Source organism: Oncorhynchus keta, chromosome 34, assembly GCF_023373465.1.
Source record: "Oncorhynchus keta strain PuntledgeMale-10-30-2019 chromosome 34, Oket_V2, whole genome shotgun sequence".
NCBI lineage: Eukaryota > Metazoa > Chordata > Actinopteri > Salmoniformes > Salmonidae > Oncorhynchus > Oncorhynchus keta.
In genome coordinates this window covers 23,425,443-23,442,061 of record NC_068454.1, presented here as the reverse complement: position 1 = coordinate 23,442,061, position 16,619 = coordinate 23,425,443, and the positions used below count along the sequence as shown (strand labels likewise).

Genomic DNA, 16,619 nt, shown 5'->3' with positions numbered 1-16,619 from the left:
GTATTCAGATATATTTTATTTGAAAAGACAAGTAGTTTAATAGTTTAATGTATTTGGAAATACACTTTAAAAGTATTTGAAAATACTCAAATACACTCTTATGCATGTAACCCCGGTGTTTGAAAATAGTTTTTTAAATATTTATTTGAAGACACTCCAATACAATTTGGTAGACATTTTTCTTTTTTTTTTTTTTTACAAATAATCACTCAAATACTGAAATAAAAGTACTTGTTTTGGGCTGTGTATTTGAAAATTCTAAAATACACAGAATACTTAAATGCAGAGAGCAAGAGAGGTAGAGAGAGAGAGAGAGAGAGAGAGAGAGAGAGAGAGAGAGAGAGAGAGAGAGAGAGAGAGAGAGAGAGAGAACAGGTTTGAAACTAGGTCAGATATTTTCTCTGTTTCTCTCTAGAAATAAATGGTTTAGTGCAGAGTGTAAAGTTGTCTTGCAGTGAAAAGGGAATTACTGTCAGGATGGGGTTGCACTGGTGCCTGGACTGTATTGTATAATAGGTGATTAGCACTGCATGTAATCATTCCTAACAACAGTGTATGCATGCATGTGTGTGTGTGCAGGTGTGTGTGTGCAGGTGCAGCTGGGATCTATGGGTCTGTGTGTGTCCACTTCTTCAAAATCAAATAAAATCAAATTTATTTATATAGCCCTTCCTACATCAGCTGATATCTCAAAGTGCTGTACAGAAACCCAGCCTAAAATCCCAAACGGCAAGCAACGCAGGTGTAGAAGCACGGTGGCTAGGAAAAACTCCCTAGAAAGGCCAAAACCTAGGAGGGAACCTAGAGAGGAACCAGGCTATGTGGGGTTGCCAGTCCTCTTCTGACTGTGCCAGGTAGAGATTATAACAGAACATGGCCAAGATGTTCAAATGTTCATAAATGACCAGCATGGTCAAATAATAATAATTGTCAAATATAACAGAATAGACTTCCTGTCCTGCAGGTATTTTGTTTTCTATGACAAAGAACCATCAGAGAGTTGGCCACATTCCATAGTGTTAGATGGGTTAGAATGGGGTTAAAGCAAAATCAAATCAAATGTATTTATATAGCCCTTCGTACATCAGCGGATATCTCAAAGTGCTGTACAGAAACCCAGCCTAAAACCCCAAACAGCAAGCAATGCAGGTGTAGAAGCACAGTGGCTAGGAAAAACTCCCTAGAAAGGTCAAAACCTAGGAAGAAACCTAGAGAGGAACCAGGCTATGTGGGGTGGCCAGTCCTCTTCTGGCTGTGCCGGGTGGAGATTATAACAGAACATGGCCAAGATGTTCAAATGTTCATAAATGACCAGCATGGTCCAATAATAATAAGGCAGAACAGTTGAAACTGGAGCAGCAGCACGGCCAGGTGGACTGGGGACAGCAAGGAGTCATCATGTCAGGTAGTCCTGAGGCATGGTCCTAGGGCTCAGGTCCTCCGAGAGAGAGAAAGAAAGAGAGAAAGAGAGAATTAGAGAGAGCACACTTAAATTCACACAGGACACCGAATAGGACAGGAGAAGTACTCCAGATATAACAAACTGACCCTAGCCCCCCGACACAAACTACTGCAGCATAAATACTGGAGGCTGAGACAGGAGGGGTCAGGAGACACTGTGGCCCCATCCGAGGACACCCCCGGACAGGGCCAAACAGGAAGGATATAACCCCACCCACTTTGCCAAAGCACAGCCCCCACACCACTAGAGGGATATCTTCAACCACCAACTTACCATCCTGAGACAAGGCTGAGTATAGCCCACAAAGATCTCCGCCACGGCACAACCCAAGGGGGGGGGCGCCAACCCAGACAGGATGATCACATCAGTGACTCAACCCACTCAGGTGACGCACCCTTCCCAGGGACGGTATGAGAGAGCCCCAGGAAGCCAGTGACTCATCCCCTGTAATAGGGTTAGAGGCAGAGAATCCCAGTGGAAAGAGGGGAACCGGCCAGGCAGAGACAGCAAGGGCGGTTCATTGCTCCAGAGCCTTTCCGTTCACCTTCCCACTCCTGGGACAGACTACACTCAATCATATGACCCACTGAAGAGATGAGTCTTCAGTAAAGACTTAAAGGTTGAAACCGAGTTTGCGTCTCTGACATGGGTAGGCAGACCGTTCCATAAAAATTGAGCTCTATAGGAGAAAGCCCTGCCTCCAGCTGTTTGTTTAGAAATTCTAGGGACAATTAGGAGGCCTGCGTCTTGTGACCGTAGCGTACGTGTAGGTATGTACGGCAGGACCAAATCAAAGAGATAGGTAGGAGCAAGCCCATGTAATGCTTTGTAGGTTAGCAGTAAAAACTTGAAATCAGCCCTTGCTTTGACAGGAAGCCAGTGTAGGGAGGCTAGCACTGGAGTAATATGATCAAATTTTTTGGTTCTAGTCAGGATTCTAGCAGCCGTATTTAGCACTAACTGAAGTTTATTTAGTGCTTTATCCGGGTAGCTGGAAAGTAGAGCATTGCAGTAGTCTAACCTAGAAGTGACAAAAGCATGGATTAATTTTTCTGCATAATGTTTGGACAGAAATTTCTGATTTTTGCAAAGTTACGTAGATGGAAAAAAGCTGTCCTTGAAATGGTCTTGATATGTTCTTCAAAAGAGAGATCAGGGTCCAGAGTAACGCTGAGGTCCTTCACAGTTTTATTTGAGACGACTGTACAACCATTAAGATTAATTGTCAGATTCAACAGAAGATCTCTTTGTTTCTTGGGACCTAGAACAAGCATCTCTGTTTTGTCCGAGTTTAAAAGTAGAAAGTTTGCAGCCATCCACTTTCTTATGTCTGAAACACATGCTTCTAGCGAGGGCAATTTTGAGGCTTCACCATGTTTCATTGAAATGTACAGCTGTGTGTCATCCGCATAGCAGTGAAAGTTAACATTATGTTTTCGAATGACATCCCCAAGAGTTAAAATATATAGTGAATCCAATAGTGGTCCTAAAACGGAACCTTGAGGAACACCAAAATGTACAGTTGATTTGTCAGAGGACAAACCATTCACAGAGACAAACTGATATCTTTCCGACAGATAAGCTCTAAACCAGGCCAGAACTTGTCCGTGTAGACCAATTTGGGTTTCCAATCTCTCCAAAAGAATGTGGTGATCGATGGTATCAAAAGCAACACTAAGGTCTAGGAGCACGAGGACAGATGCAGAGCCTCGGTCTGATGCCATTAAAAGGTCATTTACCACCTTCACAAGTGCAGTATCAGTGCTATGATGGGGTCTAAAACCAGACTGAAGCATTTCGTATACATTGTTTGTCTTCAGGAAGGCAGTGAGTTGCTGCGCAACAGCCTTTTCTAAAAATGTTGAGAGGAATGGAAGATTCGATATAGGCCGATAGTTTTTATATTTTCTGGGTCAAGGTTTGGCTTTTTCAAGAGAGGCTTTATTACTGCCACTTTTAGTGAGTTTGGTACACATCCGGTGGATAGAGAGCCGTTTATTATGTTCAACATAGGAGGGTCAAGCACAGGAAGCAGCTCTTTCAGTAGTTTAGTTGGAATAGGGTCCGGTATGCAGCTTGAAGGTTTAGAGGCCATGATTATTTTCATCATTGTGTCAAGAGATATAGTACTAAAACACTTGAGCGTCTCTCTTGATGCTAGGTCCTGGCAGAGTTGTGCAAACTCAGGACAACTGAGCTTTGAAGGAATAGGCAGATTTAAAGAGGAGTCCGTAATTTGCTTTCTAATAATCATGGGAACTACAGGGAGAAAGATGACACCACATAACCAGGGTTGAGTTTCTGTTTGCCCAACATACCATCATCTTCAACAATGTTCAGACTGCCATTGAGATGATTTCCCCAGGCATTGACTGTCTCAGGAATGTTCTATTGTAAGAGTCTGTTAAACTATGTGAGAGTGTCCTACTAGCACTATAACAACCCAGTATGTTACTGTGAGATCCATCCTCATTCACATTGATTAGAGCCCTGGGAAACTGTGTGTGTGTGTGTGTGTGTGTGTGTGTGTGTGTGTGTGTGTGTGTGTGTGTGTGTGTGTGTGTGTGTGTGTGTGTGTGTGTGTGTGTGTGTGTGTGTGTGTGTGTGTGTGTGTGTGTGTGTGTGTGTGTGAATGTGTCGGGTCACTTTCAGCCTCTGTACACGAGAGGTGTCATTGGTCCGCAGTGCTGCTCGAGGGGTTGCGGGTCGTCTGGGACAAGCAATATAGTGGATCCCCATAGAAGCAGGCATGAGGGACCCCAATCTCCAATCTCTCTCTCTGTTCACCTACTCTCATCTCCCCTTGCTGCCTTTTCTCTTTTAACTTCCCTTGCTCCCTCCTCTACTACCCTCTCTCTCTGCTCATACCTCCTTTCCCCTGTCCCCTCCTCTCTTCTTCCCCTGACCCCATCCTCTTCCCCTGTCCCCTCCTCTTTCCCTGTCCCCCTCCTCTTTCCCTGTCCCCGGCTCTCCTCTTCACCTGTCCCCTGCTCTTCTCTTTCGCTGTCCCCCTCCTCTTCCCCTGTCCCCTGCTCTCCTCTCCTCTTCCCTTCTTTCATCTTCTCCTGTCCTCTCCATTTTCCCTCCTCTCGTGTGTCCTTGGGCTGGGCTGAGAATTCCCTCCACATGGTGTAAAGCTGGTAAACACATACAGGAGCAAGGCAGACCACACACACTCACTGAATGGTCACATTAAACACACACACATCTGTGCGTGTCAAAGCTGAGTTTTTCGTATTGGAGGTTGTTGCATTGCCCTGCAGTTTGGCTGAATATGGACCTAGAATATAGATACTGTGGTCAAGAGGAGCCAAACTGTTGTTGCAAAGTGAACTGTCTGGATTACATGTGTTTGGGCTCACAATGTTCAGTGCTGTGCAACACCAGAACAACCCAATTAGTAAAACAGAGCATGAAGTCAACATTACACACTGTGCACACAGAACACACACTTCATTGGTTGAAATGACTGGAAATCTTACATACAGTAACAGACTTTTAATAGATAAAGACAATGTTATTAGACGTTTATTAATTGTATGTAAATAAAGTAAAGATAATGAAATCCATCCATGGGTTGAGCTGTTGGACCCATGGTGCTGATAAGAGTGGTTGCCTATCAACTGCATCTAGGGGTGGGCCAGCTATGTGTGAAGTCCTCCCTGCCAAGGCACAGTGCTGCTGTGAAACCCTGGTTGGCCCACCCCTAGATGCAGTTGCTAGGCAACCACTCTTATCAGCACCATGGGTCCAAGTGCAGCACTGCTGTTGTCTTCTCCTCTCTCATCTTATTCTTATTATCTCTCTCCTCTCGTTCTCTACTTAAGCTAATCACATTTGAAGATATGATATCATTTTGTGAGTATTAGAAACCCCAGAAGCTGATAGTTATGAGTGGTGTACGCTGTTGTAATTCTAATTTATACTTTTGTCTTTAAAATACATTTAAAAAACAGGTCACTCAAATGTTTCTAACCTACTTTTGCACCATTTTCTATGCCACCACACTCAATGTCCTGAATGCAAGGTATTTGTCAGATTAACACATGATGCTGTTTCTCCAGACAATCCAGGCATGTGCAGCACACAGACAAGACCCTGGCAACAGCTTCTGTTGAGAAAGGTAGAAGAACTTTAGCCTACTGATTGAGTACTGGGGACAACTGAGGGTTATGCTACTCTTAAAAAGTGTGTTACTACGGCAAATGAGAGAACTATTCATGCATTCCATGTTGAAGAATAAATAGTTTGACTCACTGCTAATGGCTGGTTGGATTGAGAGGTGAGGCAGAAAAAAAGCTCTGTAGCGGATCGCGCGCGCCACGCTTCATGGAAGAGCACTTCCGTCCGCGCGCACGTCAGCAGGTGCAGAGAGCAGTGGGGGTCTCGCGGCTTCATCATCCCTGCATCGAAATTACGCCGGCATATAACAATTTTACATCAATATAACATTCTCAGAAAATGGTAGCAAAACAAAGGATCCGTATGGCAAACGAAAAGCACAGCAAAAACATCACGCAGAGAGGCAACGTTGCAAAGACCCTGGTGAGGCGAAGCTTTTCTTCATGCTGTGTGTGTTCATCATCAGACGAAAGGAGATGCAAGCATGATGACACAGATTCAGTTAATCATCAATGAGAATAGCATGATTTCAATAATGTGACCCATTCATTTCATGATAAATTATTCATTGTGAAGGCCTATCTGATGTTATTGTAAAAAAAACGCATGTTGTATCCTATCTAATATGATTAATTTCAAACCATTCTGATCAATCACACGACACATACAAGCCGCAATTAATGAGTATTCAAGCCCTTCTCCATTCATTGTAATTCATGGGCTGTTGGTTGGGTGGTTTATCAATACTGATGGCTGTATGTTATATAATGGTCGATTATCTTGAATCGGCGGTTTGCCACAGGGTTTACCCGGTATTCTCCAAATCAATAATTAATGAGAGATCAATGCCACGTAGTTAAAGATCGAGATTGTCGATAAGGATGGTGTCATCATCTGGTTGAACAGTCCATATAGAAGGCATGAGGTTGTTGATGAACTCTATGGTCCATCTGTATCCTGACCGGGTCACAAATACACGCACAGTTTTGTATTGCTATGCTTGTAGGGACCATAGAATTCCCACCCAAAATCAGGTTTTCCCTAACCCTAAATCTAACCCTAACTCTAACCTTAGCCCTAAACCTAACCGTAACCCCTAACCTTAACCCCTAAGCCTAAAATAGCATTTTTCCTTGTGGGGACAGGCAAAACTTGTCTGAATTGTCCTTGTTTTACTATTCTTGTGAGGACTTCTGGTACCCACAAGGATAGTTAAACAAAAACACATACACAGATATTATAGGATACTGATACAGGTAGTGATACTGATAACTATGTAACTCTGGAATGTAGGATTCACTGCCTCATGGGGATTAGTTACACTGGCCTGTATTAGTTTAAATAGTGTACATTAAACACTCCCTCATGGGGATTGGTTACACTGGCCTGTATTAGTTTAAATAGTGTACATTAAACACTGCCTCATGGGGATTGGTTACACTGGCCTGTATTAGTTTAAATAGTGTACATTAAACACTTCCTCATGGGGATTAGTTACACTGGCCTGTATTAGTTTAAATAGTGTACATTAAACACTTCCTCATGGGGATTAGTTACACTGGCCTGTATTCGTTTAAATAGTGTACATTAAACACTGCCTCATGGGGATTGGTTACACTGGCCTGTATTAGTTTAAATAGTGTACATTAAACACTTCCTCATGGGGATTAGTTACACTGGCCTGTATTAGTTTAAATAGTGTACATTAAACACTTCCTCATGGGGATTAGTTACACTGGCCTGTATTAGTTTAAATAGTGTACATTAAACACTTCCTCATGGGGATTAGTTACACTGGCCTGTATTAGTTTAAATAGTGTACATTAAACACTTCCTCATGGGGATTGGTTACACTGGACTGTATTAGTTTAAATAGTGTACATTAAACACTGCCTCATGGGGATTGGTTACACTGGCCTGTATTAGTTTAAATAGTGTACATTAAACACTGCCTCATGGGGATTGGTTACACTGGCCTGTATTAGTTTAAATAGTGTACATTAAACACTTCCTCATGGGGATTGGTTACACTGGCCTGTATTAGTTTAAATAGTGTACATTAAACACTGCCTCATGGGGATTGGTTACACTGGCCTGTATTAGTTTAAATAGTGTACATTAAACACTTCCTCATGGGGATTGGTTACACTGGCCTGTATTAGTTTAAATAGTGTACATTAAACACTTGTATAATTGTGCTGTAATAGCCTTGAGGAAATGGGAGGTGTTCATAATTTATTAAATTATCATAACTGCTGAATATAATGTTATAGTATTCCCAATTTATCCAAAGTCTAACAGATTCCTTTTCATGGCAGGCTGACTTGTTCTCTTGGTGTTCCTTAAGATGTCGGTTTTTCATCGGACAACCTTGAATTATGAAACTATACCAGAAATCTTTACATGCCTTCAACATGACTGCATTGTGCAAGGTGCCACTGAATGGAATAGCTCACTGTGGAATAGAGATTGTTTTCATTGTTTGTATTGGAATAAAGGAATACTTGGGGTTTGCGCTGTACATTCTAGATAGCTATTGTGTCATCCACAATAATACCGTACCACAATCAGAAAGCACATGGGTGCTATCCAACTGTGTTATGACATCACCCACACCAGACCACATCTTGTGGTTGTGATGGTTTATGATGGTGATTCTCATGCTGCTGGTCTAGACAGCCAGGCAGGCTGAGGGTTTCCAGAGACATATTGTATATCATGTGTTTTTACATCAGTGGTTTGGTTTCCACTCCTGTTTTCCATAAGAACTAGATGTGTTCATAGCTGAGTCTGAGGGGCAACATGCTAACTCTGCAGAACTCAGTTTATTATTAGATCCAGTCTATTCTGGTGTAACTGGGTACAAAACAGCCACACCGTGATGAGGACATGGTTTAAAACAGTCAGACTGAGCCTGGACTAACATGGTTTAAAACAATCAGACTGAGCCTGGACTAACATGGTTTAAAACAGCCAGACTGAGCCTGGACTAACATGGTTTAAAACAGCCAGACTGATCTGGACTAACATGGTTTAAAACAATCAGACTGAGCCTGGACTAACATGGTTTAAAACAGTCAGACTGATCTGGACTAACATGATTTAAAACAGCCAGACTGATCTGGACTAACATGGTTTAAAACAGCCAGACTGATCTGGACTAACATGGTTTAAAACAGTCAGACTGAGCCTGGACTAACATGGTTTAAAACAGTCAGACTGAGCCTGGACTAACATGGTTTAAAACAGTCAGACTGAGCCTGGACTAACATGGTTTAAAACAGTCAGACTGAGCCTGGACTAACATGGTTTAAAACAATCAGACTGATCTGGACTAACATGGTTTAAAACAGTCAGACTGAGCCTGGACTAACATGGTTTAAAACAGCCAGACTGAGCCTGGACTAACATGGTTTAAAACAGCCAGACTGAGCCTGGACTAACATGGTTTAAAACAGCCAGACTGAGCCTGGACTAACATGGTTTAAAACAGCCAGACTGAGCCTGGACTAACAAGGTTTAAAACAGCCAGACTGAGCCTGGACTAACATGGTTTAAAACAGCCAGACTGAGCCTGGACTAACATGGTTTAAAACAGTCAGACTGAGCCTGGACTAACATGGTTTAAAACAATCAGACTGATCTGGACTAACATGGTTTAAAACAGTCAGACTGAGCCTGGACTAACATGGTTTAAAACAGCCAGACTGAGCCTGGACTAACATGGTTTAAAACAGCCAGACTGAGCCTGGACTAACATGGTTTAAAACAGCCAGACTGAGCCTGGACTAACATGGTTTGAAATGTGTCCTATTCAGCATGTTGTTGATGTCGGCCTAAAGGTCATAACACTGTATGAAACTTCATCCAATGGATGTTTGTTCAACCTGCTTAGTCTTCCTCCACCAAGCGGTGTCCTGTAGTCGCATATTCTGCACAGTTTTGACCACCCTTGAACAACAACTGTCTGACCGTGACCGTCATACTAACTCTGACTTTACGTCTGACCTTATGTCCGGTGTATGTGGCCAGCCAGAGGAGGACACCTCTCAAGATTTCCTCCTTCTACAGTGGAGGTTTCCTGGCCATTGTTACACTAAACTTGCTCACTGGGGTGTCAGGCCCTATCAGGTCTCTAAAACTAAAATAGTTAACTAACGGAAGAACACCGATAACAACAGTTTCATTCAGAAGGATCATGTCGTTTCCAAAGGGGTCCTAAGACATGACATAATTAGTGACATTAAGATGACATTTGACCTGTACAGTATGTCTCAGTGGTTGAACATTGTTGTTGTTTTCTCTCCCTACTCCCTCTCAGCGACCTCAGGAAGAGAAGTACCCCGTGGGGCCGTGGCTCCTGGCTCTGTTCGTCTTCGTCGTCTGTGGATCTGGTAAGGTGCAAACATCCAGTGTTCAACATTCTGTTTCACGTTCGCCTTGATATTACTCACCTAGGGAACATTGGTTAACCACAGAACTAAACCAATTTTAGTTTCACTTCAGTTTTCTGCTCAATTATTTTGCTTAACTGGATGTTGTCTTGTGTAACAACAGCCACTTTCTCTCGAAGCCATCTTTCAGATCATCCAGAGCATCAGGATGGGAATGTGATCCAGAGGTCCCACAGACTCTCCCCTCTCTCCCCACACCCGCTCATCAGACCTGAGGCTGCTCGCCACACTACGTACCTCCCTAACACCTCCAGGAGGCCTGGAGGTCCGGACAGCTCTGTGTCCATCAGGGAAGGTCTGAGAGATGAGTGGACCACCCCCCTTCCCCCCTCGATTTTCTCGATCACATGTTTACAGAGTTCCAGGCCGTGGAGATGAGAGCTTTTCTACTGACAGTCTAAACCACAACCAATGGCTGGCTCAATCTCGTACAGAGTGTTTTACACCTGCTCATATGTGTGAGTGTGAGACTGTGAGTGAATGTGTATGTGTGTGCAGTCAATGATGTGACTGGCTGCTGTGCAATACTGCTGTGTTTCTATATACACTCACTGGACAGTTTATTAGGTACACCACCTTGTTCACAAAAATGGATCGCTCCTACTGACAGTGACCATGGCTTGCTATATAAAGCAGGCAGACAGGAATCTAGACATTCAGTTACTGTTCAATTGAACGTTAGAATGAGCAAAACAATTGACATAAGCGACTTTAAGAGAGGTATGATCGTCGGTGCCAGGCGCGCCAGATCCAGTATTTCAAATGGCCGCCCTCTTGGGCTTTTCATACATGACAGTGTCTAGGGTTTACCGAGAATGGTGCGACAAACAAGAAACATCCAGTCAGTGTTGGTGAAAACAGCTAGTTGATGAGGGAGGTTGTAGGAGAATGGCACGAATCGTGCAAGCTAACAGGCCACAAACAGACAAATAATGGCACAGTATAACAGTGGTGTGCAGAACGGCATCACGGAACACACAACTCATCGATCCTTGTCACGGATGGGCTATTGCAGCAGACGACCAAACTGGGTTCCACTCCTATCAGCTAAAAACATTAAGAAACGTCTCCAGTGGACATGCGATCACCAACACTGAACAATTGAGGAGTGGAAAAACATTGTCTGGAACATGACAGCGAGTTCAGTTTACTTGATTGGCCTGCACAGTCCCCAGACCTCAAACCAATAGAGCATCTATTGGATGAGATGGAACGGGGTTCCGACCCAGTACTAGATGGAAGTACTTAATAAACGGGCCGGTGAGTGTATATCTGTGTTGTGAGAACCTTTTTCAAATAAATGTGACTCATTTGGGACATGTCTGTTTGTCTGCTTTCAGTTCCACTTTGGCTGCTTCTATCCCAGCGCATGTTGTGCAGATTCAGCTTGCTAATAGTGTGGTTCATTTGGGGCTTCCTGGTGTGTGTGTGTGTGTGTGTGTGTGTGTGTGTGTGTGTGTGTGTGTGTGTGTGTGTGTGTGTGTGTGTGTGTGTGTGTGTGTGTGTGTACATGCATATGTGCGTGTTATATAACTTAGCACTAAAGAACCACGGCTTCATGGAATGTTAGGTGTCTTAATGTTTAAATTCCAGGTGCTAAACCGTCACGACTATTTACCAGGATTCTGTCATGTCCTTTCTCCAACATACCTGAATGACACCAGGGTTATGTCATGTCCTTTCTCCAACATACCTGAATGACACCAGGGTTATGTCATGTCCTTTCTCCAACATACCTGTATGACACCAGGGTTATGTCATATCCTTTCTCCAACATACCTGAATGACACCAGGGTTATGTCATGTCCTTTCTCCAACATACCTGTATGACACCAGGGTTATGTCATGTCCTTTCCCCAATATACCTGTATGACACCAGGGTTATGTCATGTCCTTTCTCCAACATACCTGTATGACACCAGGGTTATGTCATGTCCTTTCTCCAACATACCTGTATGACACCAGAGTTATTTCAAGTCCTTTCTCCAACATACCTTCATGACACCAGGGTTATGTCATGTCCTTTCTCCAACATACCTGTATGACACCAGGGTTATGTCATGTCCTTTCTCCAACATACCTGTATGACACCAGGGTTATGTCATGTCCTTTCTCCAACATACCTGCATGACACCAGGGTTATGTCATGTCCTTTCTCCAACATACCTGTATGACACCAGGGTTATGTCATGTCCTTTCTCCAACATACCTGTATGACACCAGGGTTATGTCATGTCCTTTCTCCAACATACCTGAATGACACCAGGGTTATGTCATGTCCTTTCTCCAACATACCTGTATGACACCAGGGTTATGTCATGTCCTTTCCCCAATATACCTGTATGACACCAGGGTTATGTCATGTCCTTTCTCCAACATACCTGTATGACACCAGGGTTATGTCATGTCCTTTCTCCAACATACCTGTATGACACCAGAGTTATGTCAAGTCCTTTCTCCAACATACCTGTATGACACCAGGGTTATGTCATGTCCTTTCTCCAACATACCTGTATGACACCAGGGTTATGTCATGTCCTTTCTCCAACATACCTGCATGACACCAGGGTTATGTCATGTCCTTTCTCCAACATACCTGTATGACACCAGGGTTATGTCATGTCCTTTCTCCAACATACCTGTATGACACCAGGGTTATGTCATGTCCTTTCTCCAACATACCTGCATGACACCAGGGTTATGTCATGTCCTTTCTCCAACATACCTGTATGACACCAGGGTTATGTCATGTCCTTTCTCCAACATACCTGTATGACACCAGGGTTATGTCATGTCCTTTCTCCAACATACCTGCATGACACCAGGGTTATGTCATGTCCTTTCTCCAACATACCTGTATGACACCAGGGTTATGTCATGTCCTTTCTCCAACATACCTGCATGATACCAGGGTTATGTCTTGTTACTCAGCCTCTCAAATGTATGTCTCCCAAAACCATCCTTCAAGGCAGATGGCAGCTTATCGTCATTTGAATGGAATGCTTTTCACACATTTATCCAGTGTGGTGAGTTGTGGAGTTATACAATCGCTGTTTGTTCACTTGAAGTAATGGGCAATTGGAGTGATTTGTGGACCATGTAATCTATGCAGCTGTTAACTAAGGCAGACCCTGGTGAAAAGCGGAGGAAAAGCTTAACCTACAGCTTGCAGTATACAGGCAGTGCTCGGTTGCTCTGTTTCATATGTTCTCTTTTCAGTGTACAGTAGGATGATGTGGCCCTAGACAATAAACTAAGGTTAGTTTTACATTTCCACTCCATAATGGTTAAGGTTGAGACTAAGGTTAAACTGCTGCCTACTTCTGGTGACAGCCCTGGCACAGCAGTGTTGAAGTATGCTACAGTATGAGGACAGTGAGAGACTCTGCTATAAGTAATCAGCAGGCACACAGGTCTGATTGTTACAACAGTAACCCACAGCAAAGGTATGTCTGCTGAACACCATGAGGTCAATGCTCGGCCTGGCATTTCTCTTTTTCAAAATGTTATTTAATTAACTTGGCAAGTCAGTTAATAAGAACAAATTCTTATTTTCAATGACGGCCTAGGAACAGTGGGTTAACTGCCTGTTCAGGGGCAGAACGACAGATTTGTACCGTGTCAGCTCGGGGGTTTGAACTTGCAACCTTCCGGTTACTAGTCCAACACTAACCACTAGGCTACCCTGCTGCCCCGCCCCCGTCTCGGGGAGATGGAGAACGCGAACACTGCCTGTCCCTTTCATACACAGATCCCTGTTTGTGCACATTTCCTATCCCATATAAACATGTTTTTCCTAACTCACCCCTTAAACACAGGACATAACATAACCTAGCCATGGCAAAGCTCATCCAGCAGTGCTGCTATAACATGCCTACAATCCTACAAGTAGAGATGCAGCCAGCTGAACTGGCTGCATGCTAATAGCCTACGTGACTAGAAAAAAGGTGGAGGAGACTACCATTGGACCGCAGGGGAGAGAAAAAATGTCAGGGACCGGGTGCTGGTTTGTTATTTACATAAACATGTGGTATCCATACAACCACTAGGCCAAGGAGGACCACCAGTTCATCCACAACACCTCAACTTTTGTTCACTTGGCAGGTCAGCACTAAGTAAAAAGTTGGATGTTAAATGGCCTACAGGTTAAGGTTAATTATTTAAACGACAGAAGTAAATGAAGACTAAAGTAAACATGAGGCATGAACAAGTTGATTATTCCTTTAACATTTTATTGAAAGTTGTATAGTGAAACTGTCAAGTGCAATTGTGTTAAGTATGTTTACAATACCTCATCTGGTTTGAGGAAACATGCGGAACATGAGCATACAACTTATACATAGAATGCAAAAAATCCATTTCAGTTCATCTTTCTGATATTCAGAGTAACATGTTTGTTATGTTTAAGAGCTGATCATCCGGAAGTACTTTACCGTCAAAAAATTAAAACAAAATAAATTTACTTCAAATAATTTCAAGTGAACGATGGTTTACAGTAGGCGTTAATGTTGCAGCCGAAGATATGGATACTGGATATTTGTCAGTTAAATAACCTCCACAGCTCTATTGTCCTGAATTACAGCATTAAAAAGACAGCACATATCTTCAGACCAGGCCATTACTAGGCCTAGATCACTCACCATTTGTACTTCACCTAAATAGCATCCGTCTTCTCTCCTTATCTCACTATATTACACAGTACTTACACTAAATATACAGAAATATACACAATGTAGAAAGCCCATCAACTCCTTTTTGAAAATGCAGCTTAGCCAATAGTCTCAGCCCCTGTGCTCCTTCACATAAGAGAAGCCGCAATGAGGTTTAACAGGGCGCAAGGCTGAGGGGTTCAAATTAAAATAAGAATGTCATAATCATCATCTCTTTTAATAAGCAAGTATAGGCTACTATACTCCATTCAATCCCACAGTTTAAATGATGACGTCCATGGAAATGTTGTCGTGTTCTCCCTTCAGGTCTCCTCCCCCTCACTCGCCAAATGCCAGATGGGGACTATCACACCATGATAATCCTCTGATTTTTCACGTTGTCACCATGAGAAGTGCTCCATTCTCGGTCTGTCTCTCTGTAGCACGCAAGCAGAAGAGAACCGCTGTATTTATTTACATTATCAGGATTCGGCAAAGCATGGCCGTTACCATCTCCCTCCATCATCGTTACCACTGAAGTCGACATCACTTGAAATTCATTGACACGGGCACAGTAACTAAGTCATGTCTACTTTCTTGTCGGTTTTGTTTTTCTTAGTCAGACAATCTTGTTCTCTCTCTCCCAAGTCCATGAATTTTTTGGCAATGTTCATTCTCCTATAACATCCCCTTTCCCTCCTCTCCTAGGCAGATTGTCTTTGATAGTGTTTTTAATAGTCTTGAAACGATGACACCACCTGTCGCCGCTCTCAAAGTTAAATATGTGCAAATTCTTGTCTTAACAGCGTAGCCCCGTGCAATGAAGGCCTGGTTGTTCTGCAGCGTTAGAACAGGAGTCTGTCTGAGGACTGTCAAGTCAGTCAGGCCCTGGTTGGTTGATAGACTTCCTCATCTACCCCTCTCCGGGGGTATCAGGTGATGCTACGCAGAGGGTCCAGAGTTGTGTGATGGTTGAGTCGGGGGTAGGGTTGGTGCCTGGGCTGGAGGCTGTGTGGAGGTGGGAGGGGAGCCTGTCTGGGTCTGGGCCTGGAACTGAGCCATCTGTTCTGGGCTGGCCAGGGTCTTCAGAAGGCTGTTCTCCTGCTCAAGCTGGGAGTTCCTCTCAATCAGCTCCTTGATCTGCTCCTTCAGAACCTCCACCTCCTCCCTCACTGCGTACATCAGGTGGCTCTTCACCAGGTCCTAAAGGGACAGAGAGATGAACCAACAGAACAGACTTTATTGTCTAGTTTTTTTTAAAATATGACAAAATATATGAAAGAAGACAAAGACAGTGTTTTTCAAAGTCATTTCACCCCTACCTACAAAAGACCGACAAACCTGTACCCCCCCCACACATTGACTCTGTATCGGTATCCCCTGTATACAGCCTCTATAGTTATTTTATTGTGTTACTTTTTACTTTATTTTTTACTTAATTTGGTAAATATTTGTTTAACCTTTTTCTTGAACTGCACTGTTGGTTAAGGGCTTGTAAGGAAGCATTTCCCAGTAAGGTCTACACATGTTGTATTCAGCACGCATGTGACAAATCAAGTTTGATTTGAAATTACATACAAAACAATTTTAAGTTTGTTCTGTTTTTTTTAAATGACCATAAATATACTGCAGTTGAAAATTAGCCGGCTGGCTAAAATCGGCACTTCTACTGAAACATTGATTAATGCGCACTGTCCCTGTAAAAATTAAAATAAACTCAACATTATAGTCTTGATGCAACCATAGCATTACTACGGCTCTTTCTGTGGGAATTACTAGTACTAATTACTAGTAATACATGTTAATTATTGTAGCTAGCTTCTGTTTGTTTTAATATAAGAAGTGGGTCTGATCTTAAACACATAACCTGTTTGAGCATATGGATTAAATCAAGACAAAGATTCTGTAGATTCTGGGACAAATATTCCCAGG

At 43.1% G+C, this 16,619-nt stretch overlaps 2 protein-coding genes across 6 annotated transcripts in view; one reads left to right on the top strand and one right to left on the bottom strand.

Annotated features, from left to right (window-relative positions):
* Nucleotides 1-5,754: 5,754 nt before the first annotated feature.
* On the top strand, nucleotides 5,755-11,687 carry LOC118366837 (stress-associated endoplasmic reticulum protein 2). The gene is made up of 3 exons (XM_035749587.2): nucleotides 5,755-6,007; nucleotides 9,906-9,978; nucleotides 10,158-11,687. The coding sequence occupies exons 1-3, from the start codon at nucleotides 5,924-5,926 to the stop codon at nucleotides 10,196-10,198; spliced, it is 198 nt and encodes a 65-aa protein (XP_035605480.1). The 5' UTR covers nucleotides 5,755-5,923; the 3' UTR covers nucleotides 10,199-11,687.
* Nucleotides 11,688-14,253: 2,566 nt separating this feature from the next.
* The window catches only part of tsc22d1 (TSC22 domain family, member 1), a 65,393-nt gene continuing 63,027 nt past the window's right edge, over nucleotides 14,254-16,619 (bottom strand). For all 5 annotated transcript variants that reach the window (XM_035749538.2, XM_035749541.2, XM_035749542.2 and 2 more), the window contains exon 3: nucleotides 14,254-15,890. In XM_035749538.2, coding sequence (XP_035605431.1) covers nucleotides 15,630-15,890 — 261 coding nt within the window. In that variant the 3' untranslated portion in view covers nucleotides 14,254-15,629. The remainder of the gene's footprint in view (nucleotides 15,891-16,619) is intronic.

Coding starts and splice junctions, on each gene's coding strand:
- LOC118366837 (XM_035749587.2), top strand. CDS start 5,924: ATGGTAGCAAAACAAAGGATCCGTATGGCAAACGAAAAGCACAGCAAA. Junction 6,008..9,905: donor GCAACGTTGCAAAGACCCTG/GTGAGGCGAAGC, acceptor ACTCCCTCTCAG/CGACCTCAGGAAGAGAAGTA. Junction 9,979..10,157: donor CTTCGTCGTCTGTGGATCTG/GTAAGGTGCAAA, acceptor TTTCTCTCGAAG/CCATCTTTCAGATCATCCAG.